Source organism: Vespa crabro, chromosome 7, assembly GCF_910589235.1.
Source record: "Vespa crabro chromosome 7, iyVesCrab1.2, whole genome shotgun sequence".
NCBI lineage: Eukaryota > Metazoa > Arthropoda > Insecta > Hymenoptera > Vespidae > Vespa > Vespa crabro.
Window position 1 is genome coordinate 3,121,314 of NC_060961.1, and position 23,216 is coordinate 3,144,529.

General features: G+C 28.3%; 1 protein-coding gene and 1 long non-coding RNA gene across 7 annotated transcripts in view; both read right to left on the bottom strand.

Moving 5' to 3' along the window:
• LOC124425721 (doublesex- and mab-3-related transcription factor dmd-3-like) overlaps positions 1-23,216 on the bottom strand; it is a 64,357-nt gene that overhangs the window by 11,342 nt on the left and 29,799 nt on the right. For 5 of the 6 annotated variants that reach the window (XR_006942563.1, XM_046966467.1, XM_046966466.1 and 2 more), the window contains exon 8: positions 2,980-3,229. Coding sequence is in view for 5 of the 6 variants with exons in the window: in XM_046966467.1 (XP_046822423.1) it covers positions 2,985-3,229 (245 nt within the window). In the remaining variant the exon portion in view is untranslated. Of the gene's footprint in view, positions 1-2,979; positions 3,230-22,535; positions 23,143-23,216 lie in introns of those variants that run through there. The other variant, XM_046966469.1, reaches the window with a different exon arrangement.
• Positions 15,054-22,502, bottom strand: LOC124425722. Its single transcript, XR_006942564.1, has 2 exons — positions 21,151-22,502; positions 15,054-20,168 (listed from the first exon to the last, which is right to left on the bottom strand). It is a non-coding gene; the product is annotated as an uncharacterized LOC124425722 (long non-coding RNA).

Consider the following 23,216-nt stretch of genomic DNA (forward strand, 5'->3'; position numbering starts at 1 on the left):
TTTAAACATTTTTCGTTGTTTCTTTTCTTTAAAAATTTCTTTCTCAAAATGATTTTGCATATTTACTTTGAAAATCGTGTTTGAAAGAACACGAACGAACGAACGTACGAACCAAGAGAAAACATTACTTTCTTTTATCCAATTGAATAAGATGATTTACGATGAATTTCAATCTCGCTCTCTAAATGTTTTTTTCATTAATGCAAATCATTCATTATATTCTATTACTCTGTCACGATTACTTTACGTATAGTTCGATGAACTATCAACTTTCTTCTTATCTTTAAACAAAGCATCAATTACTTTTATAAACCAAACGATATCGATCGATTTTATATATTTTTGTATTAGTAGAATCTATAAAAGAATCTACGTATGGAAATCTCGAGTATTCATTTTAGTTTAGATAAAAATTTTAAACGATGTTGAAATAGCATATCAATATTTATCAAATATATTCGATAAATAGAATCGTTTAAAAAGATTTATTGTTTATTAGAATGAAAAAATAATTTTTATTCATTGGATATAATTCAATATAACAAATCGTAACGATGTTTTTTTTTTTTTTTTTTTTTTAATACAGACAAAGATAAGGAGACACGAAAAAAAGGAAGCTGCAGTTTCCTCTAACCCGTTTAACGAGCAAGGTAGTCGTCGACCACCGACAAGAATAAAGATGGGTTGGAGGACGGCCAGTACTCGTAAATTCGATTTTTTATAGTGTTGTCATCGTTAAAGCAGAGCCGTTAAAGCCTTCAAATTCTGCGTTCACCCTCGATTGGCTCGCGAAGCGGCTGCTTTGATGAAGTTCTATTGCAAAAATTATATCTCTCTACCTGAAACTTTTTTCACGATCTTTGTTTCTAATCGTCGACCGATATATAAAAGAAAAAAGAAAAAAAGAGAAATAAAAAAAGAAAAATTAACAATCTCAAATCTGATCGAATTTCAGCGTAATTGATTTTTTATTTGCTTTAGTTCGCGGTATATTTATGCAGCGAATAACAAAGAAAGGAAGACTTTCCAGGACGTCATCAAAGACAACTGGATGTTGCAAAAAAGAGGCGAATCCCTGGTAGACCACAAGAGATAATTACAGAAGTGTCGGTAGAGCCGCACCGTTTCAAGAATGGGATACGGTTTGTTCCTCTAAGTATTGCAGCCTGACTATTTCTCAGAAAGAAGGCCATTTTATAGGTTAGAATTTGTTTTATGAGCACCGGATTTGCGATTACGATTCCGACTACGAACCTCCCGGACAAAAGTAGAATATTCTGACTTGGAGAATGAAAAAGTAGGAAAGAGATAGATATAGGAAGACGGAGAGAGAAAGAGAGAGAGAGAGAGAGAGAGAGAGAGAAAGAGAGAGAGAAAAATCGGATGTAAATTATTTCTTTTTTTCGTGTGCTTTTCTCTTTAGGTCTCTTTTTGCACATTAATGCACGAACACAATTACTCTTTAAATAATATCAAATTAAATTAAAGTGTTTATCCGATCGTGAAGGAATAATAATAATTGAAAAATATGTTTTGTTTAAGCTTCTACTTATAATTTATGGTAACATCCTTTATAAAGACGATGATTTAAATTGATCATCTTTCTTATGGATTCATTTCAATTAAAACCTTTAATATCATGAAGTTTATTAGACTGGTTCTACACACTAGTAAAAGAATTTCGATATGGAAGAAAATAGGTGCGGTTAAAGGAATAGAATGGAAATACACGATTCCACTTTCGAAGAAACGTAAAAATCACATAAAACGTAATATAATAACCAATTCGGCGCGGTATTTTTGACCATGTTTCATTGACGAATATCACACCTATATTCTTATTAAGTTATGGGACGTTGCCTTTGTCATTGGTAGACATCATTTTCATTATGATTTTTTTTCCGATGGATATTAATAAAATATTTTTATCTACCTCTGAAAAGAAATAGGATGGATTCCATCGACACTTCTCCAAAAATGGGGATATAAAATTTATGATTCTCGAATTTCTGTCAGTAATATGAACAAAGAATTATTACATGGTTTTTAAAAATACTTTTATTTAATTCTCTTATTATCTGCTGTATTTGATTTATGCTGATACTCAAACGAATTACTTTACGTGTAAGTAAGTAGATATAGGTATATATTCTTTTCTCATAAAATTCTTTTTAATTATTTCTTTTATGAAGACTCAGAAAAAATATCAGAAAAAAATATCAGAAATACTGATGTAAATTTTGAACAGTAAAATAAACTGAACAAGTATTAACGATTAATAAGATTAAAAATTATGTTCCTATATTAACGTAAATAATGTACTCGAAAATATTCAATAATTTTTTGATAATGCGATAAAATCATAAGAGTTTCAAATTGTAAAAAAAAGAAAAGAAAAAAATCGAATAAAATATAAACAAGCCAATATATACAACAAATAATTTTTATTTAACATAAACGAATGAATCAAGTAAATTGCAATTTTTGATTATGAAATATGTAATGTTTGTTTAAAAAAAAAAACATTAACGTACGTTAATTCGACATTAAAAATAATAAAAATATATTTATAGCTTGTGATATATGATCAACGTGATAATTACGAATAAAATAACAAATTATTAGCCAAAAAAAATACATTTAAATTAGTTCACTTAAACAATAAAAATTATAACATAAATTCTCCAATATTTACTTTATTATTTTATATGAAATATAAAATGATCTAATCGTCATGTATTGGTTAATGACTGCATATAAATTTCGAAATTTTTTAAATAAGAGAAGCTTGAGTATATATGTATATCTTTAGAATGTTAATTGCATCCTGCCAAGTTTTCACGCAAAGAATGATGGAATCGCGTAAATCCATTAAAATAATAAAAAGGTTTAGGCATGTAAACTGTTATTATGGAAGATAAGTTTGATAGGTATTAAAAAAAGGAAAAAACAAGGAAAAAGAGAAAAAGATAAACTCACCAGGGCTACTTGGCATGATGTTCCGAAGAGCTGTCGTTCGTTGGTATGTGGGCGTTTTGGAGGTGCGGTTGTAACCTGAAGTTTTCAGGATGTTGTGGGGGCGGATCCCCAATGAATGGTGCTTGTCCCTCGTAGGTTGGTGCATCTGTGATGTCTATGTATTTAGGAAACGTGTTGTTGTAGAACGTGTTGTTGTTCCAAATCTTTGTCACCATATTCAAGATTTCCAACCTTTCTATATCGACTTTTGCTGTTTCAGAAAAATTACATTTAACATCTTAAAACATTGATAGGACTTATATACCTATTGTTGATTATTAAAATAAAACAAGGCAATTTTAAATATTCGAACATTTTTATAGCAAAGTTATTTAGTTACAGGGTAATTATACGGAGTAAGTTTAAGTTCTTAAATTTTAAAATAAATATTATATACTTACTAATGCAAAGATTGAATTAAGTATGATCGCTTCAAGTTAAATTTTTATTATAGGACTTATCGTTAAATGGAGGAAAAATCATTTCAATGAATCTGACAATTTCATATCTACTTTGATCTAACCGATCTAACTGAAGAAGATGCTTCTCTAACGGGACGCGAGAAAAATGTAAATTCAAAGATGGCGAAGGACATAGATTTGTATATACTTTTCAAACGGCCACTGTTCAAGGAGAGAATCCCCAGTGACGGACAAGTGGAGTAGCCTGAATTCGTGCGGAGACATAGCCAATAGGAATTCGTCCGTTCGCGAGTCAAAATGGCCGACCCCTTGAGGCGTGGTTTTCACATGACTAGCATATAAACGAGAGTCGTTCCTACAGCCTAAGAACAAGTTTTAAAACCTACTTGATTGTTAGCCAATTACTAATGAACTATATTCAATTATCACGCATTTACTTTTTTTTTTTTTTGTTAAGCGTCGATCAATTAATTTCCATCGATACTGTTCGGCTCATGCAGTCATTGTTTTTGAAACCTTTTTGTTTCAAATGCAAAAAATCTTTTTCCTTCATAAAAACGTTTTTTTTTTCTTCTTGAAAGAATTACATAAAACAATAAACATCTTATTATATAAACTGCTAATAAGGCTCATTTTAATATATAATTGCTTATTATGATCTAACATATAAATGCAGATGCTATAGAAAAATTCCAAATTTTTTAAAGGAAATACCTCAGAGCATCCCTCATTCTTAATATATATAAATCATCAGAAAATAACTATACTAAACATATAAGCAATGTAAAAAATTAATGATTAATTTAAAGTCATCAAGGAGGATAGATCTATTTACTTTGGAGTTAATAAAAGATCAACGGATCGCAGCTAGAGAGGTGGAAACAAATAATTTAATTTTTAATGATACTCATATCAACTCTTAATACTTCGAAAATACTTTACAAACAGAATATAATTCCCTCAGAATCTTTTATCTACTATGATAGCAAAGATCTCATTCGAAATGAAAATAATATCCCTTTGATATATCTCATCTCAATGAAAAACATGTAATAAAAATTAAAATACGTAATAAAAAATAATAATATAAGTATGTATTTTTTTGTACAAACTAATTTAGTATTAGATGTGCAAAATATTTTAATGTATTAAAAAAAGATTATATAGCTATTTTTTTTTTTTTTTTTTTTTTTTTTTTTTTTTTTTTTAGTCATTTTTTTCTATATACGAATAATTTTTGTAAAATCGTTGAATGTAATTCTTACTCTACGTAAGTATTAACAATAAGAGTGATTAGTCCACATTGCGTGGCAAATCTTATTTTGTTTTCGTTATAATATATATTTCTTTTTCTACGTTCACCTATAATAAATAATCAAATCGAAAATCGCCATGTTCGAGTATTCAAATAAGTTGTGAGATAAAATATTCACGAATAAGATATTCATAAAAGAATTATTATTTAACGAAGATTCGTCATATATTTCCGTACGAAATAGTAAAAGATGGCTACATAGTAAACGACTTCTCTGTCCAATAGTATCGTTTATTACATTACTTTATAATATTCGCGATCAGAAAATGTTAAAACCGTCTTGTCATCGAGAATATGTTCTTTCGATTATGACCAACGAGTAAAGCAATTATTTCTCTTTTACACCTTCGAACAGGTTTATACTAGCTCATTAAGTTGAACTAGCACGACAAGAGAGAAGTCTTTGGATTTATATTTAGCGTTGCTCCGCTCGTGCGTGCAATTTTCTTTTTCTCTCATAGTCCGTAAATTACCAATATATTTCGTTTCTGAACGTTCTCATATTCACCTTTTCGAAACGTTATGTTTAAATATACAATGTTAATTAATGTTTGCTCCATAGATTTTAACAATCGATTATTACGAGATTAGAATCGAAGATTATTAATTCAAATATATTTTTTCATTACGTCTGAATTATTACATTTTCCTATATTATTAATTGTCTCAAAGTTATAAAATAAATTTAATAAAAAAGTTTTAGAACAAAAAAGGTTTAGAAAAGTTTTAAAATAGCTACATTTGTTTTTTTATCGATTCGATCACAGTCTAACAGCATACAGGTAAAAATCCTAAATGGAAATCCGGTTGTATCATAACTAACCATCTTCCAGAATGATATAGCGAAATTTCGAATGATATGCACATTTCATATTAGAATTGTCGATAATTAAAATGCACTTTGATTGTCGAAAAATTATCGTCTATGAGATAATGTATTTTTTATCTTAGCAATACTCTTCACAGCGTTTCATGAACTTTTTTTCATTTTTATTTTTATTTTTTTTTTTGCTTTTGTTATAATTATTATTTTTTATAAATTTGATTTAACGTTATTAAAAAAGCAATACTATCTTCAAAAAACAATTTTTTCTACATAAAATCTAAATTTCGTCTTGGATAGTATTTGACTCGAATGATAATTTTACTCGCTATTCCTATATTTCTGTTGAAAATAAAAATATTGGCTTAAGTCCTTTTTCTTTAAGTATTTCGGGAATGATTCGTCACGACGACCGTACCATTTCTTTGAAACGCATTAACGTCAGTCATTTCGTTGTCTCTATCCAAAGCACCGTCCCGCATTTAGATCACTGATGAATTTACCACTCGTTATGAATGGGATAATCTTCTCGTTAATGACTCTCTCACTATTTACCCATAAGTCATGTTCGAAATATTAACCTTTATTTTTTATTGTGAGCTCATCCGCGTTCAACAATATAAATTTTTAAAAATAAAAACATAATATTGGAAAAAAATTCGAAGTTCATTATATTGTTATAAAATTAAGAAGTAACAAATGTACTTTCGATTAATTATATATTTAATAGAAATAAGAAAAGATATATGTATTTAGATTCTTTGTTCGCGAAAAAGAATTCATTCTTTTTAGTTGGCCCGAATGTTCTTATTGTTTATATATCATAGAATAATATATGACATACGGTTCATATGTCACAATATAAAAAAAAAAAAAAAAAAAAAGAAAAGGAAAAAGACAAGAGAAATTGATTCTCACGAGAGGCGGTTCAAAAGTTGAACGTAAAAATATAGTTTTACTCGTAAGTTATATGTAATGGTACAGTCTTGCGTGTCCATTGATTCCTACGTTCTTTTGCGAATAGTAGTTAACCGATGCGGTTTCTTCTTTATACTCTGAAGAAATACTTTGAGTCTTAAAGAGTACTTTTATTCCTAAGAAAATATTCAGCAAAACGCAACCCATTATTCGCTAAACTTACGTACGTGTAATTTATTTTCCGAACTTTGTAATTAGGCGGTAGCGTAAATATGTACAGATGTAAATATACATATATATATATATATATATATATATATAATAATTATATAAAAAAAAATATAGCTCTTATTCTCAACTTCCTGTATAATATATTATATATTAATTTTTTATAAGCAATAGAGTCAATCGTATTACAGGAAATAGTCAATAGTATTACAGGAAACGGAAATCAAAATATCTCGTTTCAGGATGCGAGAAAAATAATTTTCATTGCGAATATTACAACTAATCTTAAGAAGGTGGTTAAAATCGACTAAACGATCACAGAAATAGTATTTGCAGCTGTGCACCGTCCCCCAGTGCACAATCTTGTACTGCTTTAATTACCACAACTTCCGTTCCTTTTATGAAAGTATTATATAAAGTCACGTTCAGGATTTTGTACATTAAACGTTTCTATTAGTATAATGCGATTGTGAAATAGCAATATGTTTTACTCGATACGTATATACAAAGTACCTACCTATTTGTGTTGGCTTTAAAACGTGGAACTTACTTTCAAATTTTTCATACTTTTAAATGTTCACTCGCTGGCCTTACTTATTTATCATACTTTCTCTTTTATTCTCTTATTATCTGCCTTTAGGTATGATAATTAAATAAACGTTGATTTATATATTACAAATTCCTGTTTCTCGATATCCTGTATATCGTTCTATGATACGCAAAAGACTGATCTATCTTTGTTAATGACAATAGTAATTCCTCATTTACGATATAAACAAGAGAATGTTTGTTTACATATGGCTTTCGCTTCTTCTATATGTTTCTCCTTCTATTTGTGTTTGTCTCTTCATGAATAACAGAAACGAACGTGACAGTAATCTTCCAATATCACATTCGGGAATCTTTCAAAGTAGATTTCGAATGGTCGAACATTTTATGACGGCAAAGCAACGATGGAGCAAAGACGAACAATGGCCGTGGCACCAGCGGTTTTACATATCGTAAAGCGCGTGCACGAGCTAAGGAGCGAGTATAAATCGGTTGCCCTGCTGTTATGTCTCCTGCGAGCAAAGGTCCGTTTACCATTTTATGTTCTCGGGGCCTTCGAGCTTCGACCTTATTCTGACCCTCCTTCTCGCAACGTCTTTCTTTTTCTCTCTTTTGCTTCCTATCTGTCTACTTATATTTATCATTTTCTCTTTTTTTTTTTTGCATGATCTTGAAAAGAGGAAGAAGAACCGGAAAGATTTAGCCTTGAAGAATCAAAAAAGTTAATCGACGGCTAAATAAAAGGCTTATCCTCTCGAAGTACTTAAGGTTTTAATCGATCTTTCGATTACATTTTTTTAATAATTGTCAATTAATAAAGTGAAATCATTGAGAATAGTCGAATGAATGAAATTAGATGTTTCTTTCAATATTTCGTATCTTAATTTGTTGACTTTTCCATAACCTGTACAGTTTGGATATTTTGGATGAATTTGTAATAAGATTTATTTTCAAAAAATTTTTGTTCAAATTAAATATAAAATTGTTCGATTAAAATTGAGTAGATTGCAAAGAGTATTGCAATGATGGATAAGCGAGTTTCGTTGTATGAAATTCAATAGAAGGAACGACCCTTTTCGTGTTAACGTCAAGCACCGATAAGATCTAACTTTCTCTTCTTACCAATCGATTTTAAGAGTGCGAAATGACAGTTCAAGATAAGGTAAAAAGTTAACAGTAAAGAAATTATCTTTCGAAACATATTAATAACCTTTCTCATTTTATTTTTATACAACCACTCGTTACGATATAAATGCAGATTAGAATTAAATTCACATATTATATAATATTTATTTTTCAATTGAATGTAGGTAATATATATTTATTTAAAAATTGTAATTTGTGTCTGTATCGTAATGAATAGTATCATAAGAAAGAAGAAGCATGTTAGAAAGTTGTATAAAGACGGCCTGAATTTCTTCTGTATTTCTTTTTCCATCGATAAAATTACTTGATATATTTTAAAAGATAGAATATATATGATATATATATATAATATATATATAAATATATATATATAAGATATATCTTAAAAGAAGGAACGAAAAGTAATAGAAAACACAAAAAAAAACGAATCATATTTTAATCGATAATAATTATTATAATGAAGAATATAGTTTTTTTTTTTTTTCTGTGCAAAAGGGAAACGGCTTGGGAAATGAAGTCAACCAGAAAAACGTGTTCTCCTTCAGTACCGTAATATTAAAAGAAAGGTGAGAAACGCATCGAAAAAGTAGTCCATTTAAAAATATTCAAGCTATACCTTTTTAATTCAACTTATTTTAAAAGTTCTTCGTAAACATTTTCTTTTCTTAAATAATTTTTAAATAACTTTACTCTTTTTTCAACGTTTAACGTCTAATTCAATTCTCTCTAAAATGATTAGAAATATATGTGTTTTTATGAATCATTAAACACGTTATTTTATATCAGACCATACTGATCATCTGTTGTATCGACAATAATTTAAATTGTTTTATAGATAATGCTATTATATTACTTAATTTTATAAACTTTAAAACAATCGAGGCAATAAGTTTTCTCACATTCGTCTTAAAAGTCAATTCGTTAATCAATGGAAAATTAATTTTTATTCGTTTATTGATATGCCATTAGCTCATACGACAAATCAATAATAATTATTATCTTGCTAAATTATCGCTGTTATTTAATTAAATTGATAAAATTATACAATAAGTATGTGTGTATGTCTGTGTATATTAATTCTATCGAAGTATAATGCTGTGCGTTCATAAACCTTATGGTCTCTGGATAAAAAAATAAATAAAAAAATTAAAAAAAAATAAAAAAAAATAAAAAAAAAAATAGAAAGAATAAAAATACTTCGACTGTCGTCATAAAATTTCCAATGTATAATACATTAAATTATACGATAACAGTTCATACGATAAATAAATTTCATTGAAGAAGAAAAATTCATTCATATTTCCAAACGATTTTTGCCTTATATTCTCATCGAGATATATACGTTCCTGCATCGAATGCATTTCTCCTGTCCCTATTCGAATAACATTCTCTTTCTCCTTGCCATCGTTTATCACCCAATCTTCCACTCTATCTCTCTCTCTCTCTCTCTCTCTCTCTATCGTTTGCCCTTGCGAACTTCATCGTACTATCGCATGTTAAACCACGATACATCGTTGTCGGTGTGCATCATCGATCTTTATCTATATATTATACCGTTTCACTTGCACGATCGAGAGAACTACATCGTATACAGGGCCGCAGAGATCAAAAAGTATACTGTTGCAACAGAATATTCGTGACATATGCATCATGAAACGTAGAAGAATTGGAACGAGGAAACAGAACGATGTATATTTGTGTCTCTGCGTGCGTGTATCTTACACCGGTTGTATTAACATCATGGTTGGTTTAAGAGTTCTTGGCATTGTTACAAACCGCGACACGCGTGACCAACTATGAAAAGCGCGGATGTCAAAAGAATACTGATGTTTCTGAATTGAACAGAAGGAGAAAAAAAAAAGAGAAAGAGAGAGAAAGAGAAAGAGAGAGAGAGAGAGAGAGAGAGAGAGAGAGAGAGTGAGAGTGAGAGAGAGTGAGAAAGAGTGAGAGATCGAGAAGAAGAGAAGATATTAGAGACGAGATGGGTTCGTTCTCACGAACATCGTATTTAAACTATTTAAAGCAGATGCTACAAAGATGTGAAAATGCGGCGCATCTGGCACGTAATTCATTTCAAATAGAATCGCCAAGTATTTGCATCGAGCATCCTGTTATTCTCTCTTACAGTCATTTCTATTTCTAATGGGGATCGAACTAAATTGTAAGAAATTATAATTAAAATGAAATTTCGAGTAATCGATATCAGAGTTACAGATACTTTTGAAAGAGTTCAATGGTAAAAGGAAAAAAAAAAAAAAAGAAAAAGAAATGAAAAAGATTGTATTTAAAAAGTGTGATAAACGATGACACGTGATAAATGATATCGCCTGTATTCTTCGATTTCAAAAGCAAAAACTTAAGGAAATTTGAATGTATCTTGTTTGTTTTCTTTCTTTTTTTTTTTTTTTTTTTTTCTTTCAAAGGTAATCAGATGAGAGCTTATGAACCATCCATAAATTCTTATCCATGACATATATATATTCGTATTGACGTATCCATCGGCTTCATTTCTGTAAAGTAATTGCCCTTCGAGTCTACTTTCTATCTCTTTTAATCTTTTAATTCAACAGCCTTCCTTCATTTGTTCCACTCTGCTCGTTTCTCTTTCATCTTTTTTTCTTAACCGCTTTTAAGGTATTCTCTTCTTACAACATTCATTTTTGCATCCACACGATCACATTCCATCTGTCTTTATTTGAACATGTACTGGCATTTTTTATTTCTTTTCTTTCTCTACTCTCTCTCTCTCTCTCTCTTTCTTTTTCTCTTCCTTTCTATATCTCTCCTACTCTCACTTCGGCCTTTTGCAGGGAAGCATCAAAAGGGAAATGCACTTGTTGCTAATCAAGCATAAGTCGATTTCTTTGTGACAATTATAAATTATCAGCTCGGAATAAAGCTTCATTTAAAATACTTATATAGTAAAGCTTCCTGTATTCTAACCAATAAGGAGACAAAATTATTCGATTAATAAAATATTCGAATAATAGATAATAACTTTTTTAATGTTAAACTTCATTTATCTCCGTTTATTTATCATTGCTTTATATTTGGTCATATTGTATTGAAAATTCGTTCGGCCGAACAAAGAAAAGCGTATACATATATATATATATATATGTCGAAATAATTTTATCATAAGGCCGCAGTTAAGGGTCAATTATTTCGATAAAAAGAATTAGGGATTCTGTTAAAATGGGTTATCGACGAAAGGACAAAGAATGTTGAATGATTTATCTAGAATTTATAATTTCTTACATACATATAGTAATAATTTCGATTGATCTAAGAAAACATAAAAATTTTATCTATTAAAAATAAAAATTAATCTTAAGTATCTTTGAGTTTAAACTCAAGTATTATCTTAAAACCTATTTAGAACATAAGCAAAAAAATAAATTATAAATTCTTCTTTCTTTTTAACAATAGCTGCGGTCCTGTACCATCGTAATCTTCATCAATTCGACAATCTCTACCTTTTCCTTTATCACTCACCGCACAGATGGCCACGCGGCAATTTACAATATTGTGCAGAGTCGTCACTGCGCACTATATAAGATACGATAAAAGGATCTGAATAGTGTGTACCAGAGTATAGTCTTATTAGAAAATCACGAGTCTGTCTAATTTTGTTCGTAACTGATGCCAAGGTTAAGGTGATTCGTGAATGAGCATGCTTGGAATGAAAGAAATTAAGAGCTCCTTAAACCTTAATTAATTATAATTAAAAAGAGAGAGTTTTTGATATATGATGAACGTAGCTTTATGCAAATTTTAATACTTTCCATTTTTTATCTCGTATGATTAATCACCGATGCATGCAGTTTTTGAGCCGCTCCTTTTTTTTCTAGTGTCACTTATTAGTTATTTGTAAATTGATACATGTCCTTGTAATACTCGTTTATGAATCGTAGACTACTTTAATTATAAAAAAAATATCGAAACGTTTCGTATAACTGTATATGACTGAATGCAAGATATCGCAATTATATATGTGGAATATGCAATTATATATATATATATATATATATATATATATATATATATATATATATATATATATATATGTGAAATTTGAAACATCAGAATAAATAAATGCACTTAGTACTCATAATACCAAATGATTAATTTCTTCGATCGGTTGGAAATATGTTAATGAGATGACTTGTGCGATTACGTATTTCGAAATGCGAATAAAATATACATTAACGATGCACCTAGATACATGCGCATATAGACGTTCACACTCGCGAATAAAGATAAGAATAAATAAAAAAGAGAAAAAAAATGGCAGAAAAAGAATTGAAAGAAGAACGATGAGAAATATTTATGACTATTGCGAAACAGTATACTATCGATAATACTTGATCTTATTGAATATTTGTTTAATGTTTACGAGAACACTTGCCTTTTCTTTTGTGTCTACTATTTAACTACTATTTTTGCATGAAAATTATTTAGAATAATTAATATGTATTTATCGAACGATCGTTCAAAGAACAATTATTGCCTTTTCTCGCTATTAATAAAAATTTTCATATCAGTCGTAAATCTTAATATTTCGATACTTTTATTTGATCATTTTGATATCGATATATATATATATATATATATATATATATATATATATATATATAGTGTAAAATAGATTGCAAGATTCTTTTCAGCGATATCTAATCTCATACTCGTTCGTGCTTATTCGCGACTGAACGATTATTCCACTTTATGAACAGCTCTTGATCTTGACTTTGACATTGTATCTATAACGTAAGCGATGCCGTTTTTTATATTTTCATCATCGATATGAACAACGCATTACAGCAATGATCGATAATGAAACATCTTTATACGACTCGTTATTTCTAATAATGCAACAACATTTAATTGCTCTAGAGACTATTTGCCTTCATTACATAAGTCCACGATGTAAAATGATTTCTCGGCTAAAATTACGTTTTTTCATAATATCGCATATATCTTTCAAGTAATTTTCCATGGATCGTGTCGATTTAATTAGCTAGATATTCATTATTATTATTTTTTTCAATTTTTATTGCTTGTAGTAACATCGAGAAAAATGTTGATAGATCGTTATTAGCAAACAATTGACCGATGAATGTATCGATTCTGTTGGATTTTATTTTGAAAAGAAAAAAAAAAAAGAAAAGGAAAAAAAAGTTTAATAATCCAATTCTTCAAATTTTTTAATTGTAAAATATTTTATTCAAGTCAAGAATACGATGTTATAATAAAGAAGTACTTTGCACATATATTACATAAATGATAATTATAGCTTAGATATATTTTACAAAAAAAAAAAAAAAAACCCCCGATAATAAATTATCTATAATACGTTCAAAGAAACGAACTAAGAGATTTAAACGTACGCGATTATTTTATTTACGTTTCTTGATTCATTTCTATAGATCATATGAAACGGAACAATTTTAAACCTAAATTTCATGTTAGACATTCACATCAAAGAGAAAGATATAGATATAAAAAAAATATATTTTATAATCATTCAAGGATCAAATATTATAGCTAAATCATTGTCATTGACATGAATTATTTTATTAACTTCAGATAACAGTACTTCATCAATGATTCCCAAAAGATGCAATGTAATTATAAATAAAAAGAATTTTCTCAGAGACGAAGAAAAATCGTAATATAATTTGCAAATAGACGACTTTTAAGACCGTAACATTTTTTACATTGATAACTTTAAGCGTAAGAAAATTGAAGGGACGAAGACGAATGGAAGAATAATAACGTATAAAAAGAAAAGAAGGGAGAAAAAGAGGTGCAAAATTAGTTGGAGAGTTTTCGATTATACGGTAGATCTTTTTACAACGCTAGTCGCTTTTCATAGAATACAAAGATTTCTTGCTTTAGCGTTAATACGTACTTTCGTTCAATGCGATCTTCGTGCGGTCATGCACGAGAGATCCCACGTCTTCACGTATTTTATACGGGGAAGAGTCTTGCGTTACGTAGAATAGCGTCATATAAAAAAAAAAAAAAAAAAAAAAAAAGAAGAGAAAAAAAAAGAAAAAATTAAAGAAAAAAATAAAAGAAAAAGAAAAAGAAAAAAAGAAAAATAAGAAGGAAAAGGCAAGAAAGGAAGAAGGGGGAGAAAAAAACGACGGCCGATCTTTTCATCTGAAACGTCAAACACTTTGATAGCCGAGATGCGGTGGTCCAGCGTCTTTGTCTATCTTGCCGATACGAAGAAATAAGAGAGAGAGAGAAGGAGAGAAAGAGAGGAAGAGAGAAAGAATGAAAGGAGAATAACGATGAGAAAAAGGATGAAAAAAGTACAAATTTACGCGCCATCACGTTTTGCGAGGGTCACTACTTGCCGTTTTTAAATTCGTTTCAAGGATGAACCTGTCCGAGAAACTTGATTCGATCCTGAAACGATTCGTTCCTTTGTTTTTATCTGTCACGAAAAAGGCTACGTCGAAGATCGAAGTCGATAAAATCGTGATTCGATCGATCTCTCCCTTTTCCTTTTTTAACTACGATATCCTTAGAATCCTTCGAAACCTTGACTTTTAGTTCCACGTGAATTCATTAAATCTACATATGACTCAATAAGCAGAATTATCTATATATTTTTTTCTTTTGACCGTTTTCTAACTTCCCTTTTTTTTTATATTACATGCATATTTACATCAAATATGGAACCACTAATAGTCACTTCTCAATTGCAAATTACTACTTTGGCTTGAAAGGCTTCAGAACATATCCGATTGTACCTCTCAAAGTGCGTATCTTGTTGGATATTATTAAATACCTTCAAATTAATTTGCATTTAACGATGATCACACGTCTCCTGTTGTGTGGACGCAAGAAAAAAAAAAAAAAAAAAAAAAGAAAAAGAGATTAAGAACTGCATTCTCTCTCTCCCTCCCTCTTTATTTTCCTCTCTTATTATTAATATAAGTTATTTTTTCCTCATTTCTTTACTTCGCATTTACCGGGCAATGTAGGCTCGTACTTGCCGTGACTGTGCGTGCACTCTTCCAAGGTGTTATTACCAATGCCAATTAGGACGCTGCTGAACATTAAGCGTATACGATGCATCACGATATTAAAGACGAGAAGGACGGGAAAATACATATAATACTACGAACGATTTTTATTTTCAACATATTCGTGTGAATTTCATGTTCCGCGACAAAGTTATACCTCGACACAAACGTCGACAAACTTATCGCGTGATCTTCGTGACAAATAGGCGTGTATATGAATAGCAATTAAAAGTTTTACGTGGCTTTATTTAGCGAACTCATTGAAGGATAACGAATAAAAAAAAAAAAAGAATACATTTGAAGATTCGCAGATACTGAAAGATACAAAAAAAAAAAAAGAAAAAAAAAAGAAAAAGAGAAAATTGAAACATTGAAAAAAAAGTTAATATGAAATTGAAAAATAATATAAAGAAAAATTGACGAGGGATATATGTAGTATATCGGATGATTCAAGGTGTGGTATTAAAATCGTTTATTCGCCTTGAGCAAAGCAAAAGTTCATTAACCTAAAGTGAATGCACCAACGGATCTCCTTAAGATGCGTTTATCTTAATATTTTATTAAAACAGATTATAAATAACACTAAAGATTTTGACGTTGATTTACATTTCACACAAGTATATTCGAATCTAATGATAATTTAAGTTTTGTTTAATTTATTCATTATTCCTTCCCCCCCCCCCTCCTTCTCTTCCTCGGTTAACGGAGCAGAATTGACATTTTAAACAAGTTACTTATAAAATCACTTGCAAGAATTATCTTTATTCAATTCAATATTATCTTTCAAAGTTTTCAAGCGATTGCTTTTAATCGTGATTTTTTTCAAATATCAAGAAATTAACAAACCGGTTTAATGGCAACGTTTGAAAAATTTTTCTTCTCGGCTATATACGAGCATATAAAAAGTTTCGTTCTAAGGATAAAAATAACGTAGGAAAGACGAAAAAATTACGTGGGAATTACAACGAAAAGAAAAAATGAATACTTTGCTTTCAAGAAAGGGTACAGGTTCATTTTAGATACTAAGTAATTTGACTAAATTATCCATATGGAATCGCCTGAGGGCCACGGTTTCGTGGTTCAGCTGCATCGATAGATTCCTAGATCTCATGCAACATGTTATCCGTTCTCATCATTAAGATCATTATTTGTTCCCACAAATTGTTCATAAACTCTTTCATTATTTACCTCTCTACCATCGGCCAATGCAGTTTCAGTCATTCAGTAACATATATTTTTGCCTAATTTATTAGCAGATGCTAGATCCGAATACTTTGTCGCTTTTCATCTTCCTTTCGTGAGTCTCGCGTGGATGGTAGCACGCATGTTAACGTTTAGAGGCTATTAGCCTTGAGGAAGAACATCGGTCATTATTATTCTGCTTTTAATAAATAAATTTCTTTAAAATTTACTTAACACTTAAATTGACTTTCTATTTTCATCGACTTTTATCGCAATGAAATTTATACTTATCGAGTATTGAATCTTGACCGGATTAAATACACTGGACAAACTACTTTCCAATTATGCCGTTATGCAAAAATAAAGAGTACGAAAGGACGCGGTAACGGTGATATTTTAATTTTAGAATCGTTTAAATTACAACGTTCTTCATAATCGGTTGAATAATATATTATTAATTATTTTTTGAACGATATATATCGATATTGTTTACAAATTTAATTATGAAAATTAATATTAGATTTATATCTAATCATGAAGTTATAATAATTATTAAATTAACTTTTGATCAATGTATCATTTTATCAACAATTAATTAGACGATATACGCTTTAATGAAAAGTGTTCGTATCATAATACGTGAAATCGCTTCGAATATTATTTGTTCGAATATTATTCGATTGAAAGACTTACAGCACTTCATTTACGTTTTGCTGTGACGACGCAAGATTACAAACAAGTTTGCCAGCTATCATCGACGAGTAGGCGTGCGTCATTGTGTTTTGCGTTTGTGAAGTTGCTTTACTTGTACGCAAATTTGATGTGCATGTGAGCTATGAACATCGATGCATTTACACAAGGTCAAATGTTTTCTCAATCGTTTTTCTTCGTGCTCGTCATAAGAAATGCAATTTAATAATTTACTTCTTTTTCTTTTCTTGTTTCTTTTCTTTCTTTTTTCTTTTTTGATAGATATTTTGATAAATTTTTTGTTTCTTTTTCCCCTTTCACATATACGAACTTCGTCGATCTCTTATATATTTCATTGATATTTTATTAAATTGATTTTAAAGTTCGTGCTTAAAAATTTTCTAATAAAAAAAAAAAAGAAAAAAAGAAAGAAAAAACCTTAATATTTTTACGTAAACAAAATTTTATTTGATAATATATGTGCCATTTTAATATATGACTCTTTGTTGTCTTTGCATGTTTCTTTTCCTCTTGAACTTCTACTATTTATCATTCCTCATTTTCATACTATACCAATAACTGATAGCAGTAATACGTATTTATCATAAATTGTTATTATTTCTCTTTTTCTTTTTTTTTTCTTTTTTTTTTTTTTTTTTTTAAGGAAACGTTACTCGACGAAATCTCGAAACATTGAGTTTCGTGAAAATGCAAATGTCATCGTATGATGAAAGAATGCAACACTGCCCAAGGCAATCGTTATTCAAATGCTCGGAAGCCCTTCACGGAAGTTTTTCCTTGTAGAGTGTCCATGTCTGTTGTTAAGACACCTTTGGCATTATGAACTTTTTGACACGAAGCAGTTTACACTTGGAATTAATCATAATTATGTACTGGAATACTACAAGTGCAAACTAAATCATTCATGGAATAAATTTCGATATTCTTCATCGATTGAAATGAATTCACATTGAAAATATATACAACAAAAATTAATGAATTATTATCAATTAATTCAGACAAAACTAAATCAACGTCATTTGAAATTGTTGCACGTATTTTATTTTATTGAAACTCGTACCGAGGATTTGAAAAGTAAAAAAAAATTTTTTGCTCTATGAAATTGATCAATTTTGTTGAAAAATTTATCCATCAATTTTCCCATATAAAATTAAAAATTATGTCACGAAAAATTAGATTTTATTTTTTTTAACAATAATCCTGTATTATTGTTTGCATTGCAAAATCAAAGATGATATACGATGAATACATACTAATATATCTAATTATTGTTATATGATAGATCGATGAAACATTCAATTGGATATTAATAACTTCCTTCATTAATTTATATTTCGTCACTAGGAGGGAAGAAATATTATATTTTTTACTAATATATTTACTAATATATTTTACTATATATTTAATTGTACGAATTAGCCGTGTTAATTCAACGTAATATAATTTATAAGGTAATAATGATAATATTAGGTATTAATGATAATATTATTATTTTTACTGTCAGAGAGCGTTCTAACGATATTAAATAATATATTTGGAGGCAATTGATTTCAGAAATAACTTGAGTCACTCTTGCGATAATTTTTTTTTGTTTTAAGAAACAGAAGTGATATATAATGATTGGTTCACTTTTATTATCAGTTGATATTCAACAGTCAACCATGTGTCTTAATGAATTACTCAACTATCTCCTTTATACTCTTTTAAATACCTTCTTGTATGTTAATTCAGATAAGAAATACTTAATGACGTTCAGTTATTTTTCTTTTTTGCAAATTTACCATCATACTATCAACAAATTGCATTACATTAAAATGGTTAACATAAAACGATTGACGTATTGCATTATTTATTTAAATTTATTTAAAATATCTCTTTATGAAAATGCATTAAAATAAGTACTTATGTTCTCTCAAGAAACAAAAATTTGTATAATCGATATTATTAATTCTATATATTTTATTAAAAAAAACTATTACGACCATGTATTACATTATTCCAAGGCAAATTATCTAATCGTAACGTTACATATGAAATATTATTTAATATTATCAAGAGTACTTATATTTTGACGTTTTATTTGATATGCAAAACCATGTGATGATTTTAGCACATCAAAAATTAAAGTTTCGAATTCGTGATTAAAATTCAAAAATATAAAAGAAGAAAAAACAAATTTTGATTGAGCATTTAGCAAATATACAAAAATTGTTATTCGATAAACTTTCAGGTAAATTGTCATTATTATTATCGAACGGAAATTTTGAGCAACGAGATATTAAATTAAAAATAAAATTATCAACAGATTATTTACACGTGTATTTAATTATCACTTGAAGAAAGAAAATAAAAAAGAAATTCTTCTGATGAAACACTTGAATTTCTTTTCTTACACATAACATTTTTATTCCTGTCATTTTTTATTTTCTTCTTTATGACAATATCTTTCTTCCGTAACGACAATGAAAATCGTAGTTTGTATGTTTCCCGGAATAATTTAAAAAATAACATTTAAATAAAAATAGATTTAAATATTGTCCCATTGTATTATATAATTCGAAATACAGCAAGAATAATTAGAATATGTATGAATAGTTTAAAATATAGATAGCTTAAAAAAGTTCATGATAAATGTAACAATATAAAATAATCAAATAAAATTAAGCATTTCTTTGGCATTGTATTATATATATATACATTTTTTTTTCTTGTCATTGAGATAACCTTGAATAAAATAAATCTCATAGTTGGAGGAGAATGTGAGCTCATAATTTCTACTCGATTGGCTATTTTCCAATACCAAACATTTAGCTACTCTGGAAAGAGTAAGATGGAAACAGTAATAATATTTATGATCGTAGAAATATCCTATAACAATTATTATACTTGACTCAGATTTGGTACGTGTGTTTACTTTGACTTTTGAAAAAACAAGAATGAATATCGCAATACTATCATTCTAATCGATGACCGAAATTTTAGCATTTATATGCAAATTTATAAAATAAAAAAAAAAAAAAAGGTAAATTTATACTTACAATTATTGTTATTTTTCTTTGTTTAATTCTATTTGAAAATATTTATTTTCATTTTAAAAAAATTGTTATGACTTACGTATCTTGATAAGAGTATGACCTCTATGAAATAGCTGCAATAAATATTAGATTTCTCCCACAAGACCTAGCAATTTTTATTTGAAACATTTGTTTGTAAAATGATTGGAGATTATTTTGTTTAAAAAAAAAAACATACGGTATACATACCATGACGTTTTATGTAAGCTTCTCTCTATTATAATAACAAATTAACTAAATAAAAAATCTTTTAAAAATTTTACCAATAGTTTACGATAATGGAAAGTTTAAAATTCAAATTGATTCTTTGAAATTTTCAAAATTATTATTTTATTAATTCTATGAATAACTTAATGTTAAAAATTAACGAAACGATCGAAGTGATTTTATCGACAATTTTCCAGGAAATTTCTATATAAAGCTTCAAACGCGTAATTGTTATACGAAATTAGTGTTATGAATATAATGGTAATGATTTAAAATTATTATGATGATAGATTAGTATGAGGTGAGGTTTCTACGTCCACATTTGAAAGAAAGGGAGATGAGTTCGGAGAACTAAATAATTCGGTTCTCAAAATTGCAAAAAGCAAAGCTTTTTCGCCGAGGGTCAAGTGGGCGGATCTTACTGATCGGAATCTAAGTGCTAGCTAAAGAAACGTATCCTTATTAAAAAAAAGAAAAAAAAAAAAAAGAAAGAAAGATACCGGCATTGTGATCATACCTTGATCTCAATGTCAAAATCCTTGTACTTTGGCATCCATGATCTTGACGTGTTGAAAAGTAATTATATTAAATTCACGGACGTAGATATATTATAAATCGTTTTTAATAAAAACGCAGGAATACTTCAATGAATCAAATGACATTAAATAAAAATATGTAGAAAACGATAAAAACAATTCCAAAAGAAAAAAAAAAATATTATCTTCATACCGTCGTGTATCTTCAATGATGATAATTTCAAGAGATCGTGGATTAATTCTTGAATCAATGCTGATCTTCCAGAGAAGATATAAATATCCATAAACGTTTGACATTTGTCACATCGACCGAACGTCGGATTTCATATGAATTCTCATTTCAACCGAAAATATTACAAATCACATTGAAGTTGGCACAAATTAATTTCCTTCACGTATTATAACAAAATGAGATACCCTTTCTTAACTCAATCATTGTTTAGTTTCGATAATGGCGTGATAAAAAAGTATTTCAGAAAAAAAAAAAAAAGAAAAAAAAATTATATAAACGTATATAAAAAGTTTATTCGTTCTTTCGTTGTGTGACTAGTAAAAAATGATAAAATTTAATATTCGTTAAAAAATCCTCACTTGATCTAAAACTCGTCTATGTTATTCCAACTAATAGAAAACGATGTACTCTAATTTATAGAATTGACTTTATATACGTGAAATGTATATTTAGCGACTAAAGTAAAACTGTGAATACGTTATATTATATATTTTCATACATCTACACATATCTACGTAGTAAAATACATTATGTAAAATCGTTCGCGGTACAATAAATAAGCTTACATATCTAATGCTATGTTTCAACTAACACAAATGATATGACCGTTGGCTTTTAATATTAAACATTTGATATTACGCTTCACGTAACTCATATAAAATATTATCTTGATCGCTTTATGAGTTTATATCTCCGTTTATTTTCCAACGTTTTTACGCTTTCCTTCTTCTATTAGTAATAAATAAATATATGAAAAAATATGAAAAAAAAAAAAAAAAAAAAAAAAAGAGAAAAGCATAAAGTTTGTTCATCTCGTATTAGATAATTGCTTTTTACAATCGTAAGATATGCCATGATCGCGAATCAAGTCTATGCGAGTTGTTTAATAACAGTTTAATAAATGTTTTTTTAATAGAGCATACAATCATTATCCATCATGAGAGTCAGTGACTTTAATTTACTCAAGCATTATAATATAGGAGTAAATAACATCGTTAAGATCATCATGTGTTTATTTATTAAAATAGGAATGCAACTGTTAAAACAATAAAATTTAATGACTGAACTATATCCTACTTGATGCATTTCATAAATATATATATATATATATATATATATATATATATATATATATATATATATTTATATCAACATATTTGCTAACGTACACGATGGAATATTATTTTTAGGTTGACAAATACGATCGTTCTACGTAAATTACACTCTCGAATTTGAGAATTGGTATAAGTTAAGAGAAGAGTATCATTGTGCGCATGAAGATAGTTTATTTTTATGATCCAACGTACGTAATTAAATTTATTTGAAACTTTGCCAAACTTTGCCAACTTCAACGACAATAGTAATATTATCATCAGCTTTATATTATTATAATATGGACAATAACAAATTATTTTCTAAAATTTTCTAAAAAATTATAAATTATTTCAATATAAAATGATTTAGTAACATATAACTGTTTTTGTTTTTTGTTTTTTTTTTTGTTTGTTTCTAAAAATCTATATTCACCTTCTATGTCATTAAATATAAATAAAACAGTCTATATAATTCCTCTTACAAGTCATAAATAAATTATTATTAATGTTATTATAGTCGCGTTCGAAATTCTCGTTAATTTTTGAATGATAAGTGCATATAACAAAAGCAATGTATAAGAGTAATAAAAAATTTTTCTTTATATATATAATTAATATTGAGTAAACGTCCGGTATCCAATGTTTAACTGTTAAAGTTATCAAAATTATTCTAGTTGTCCAAATTCGTTCTTCAAAATATAATAGATAAATCATATATCTC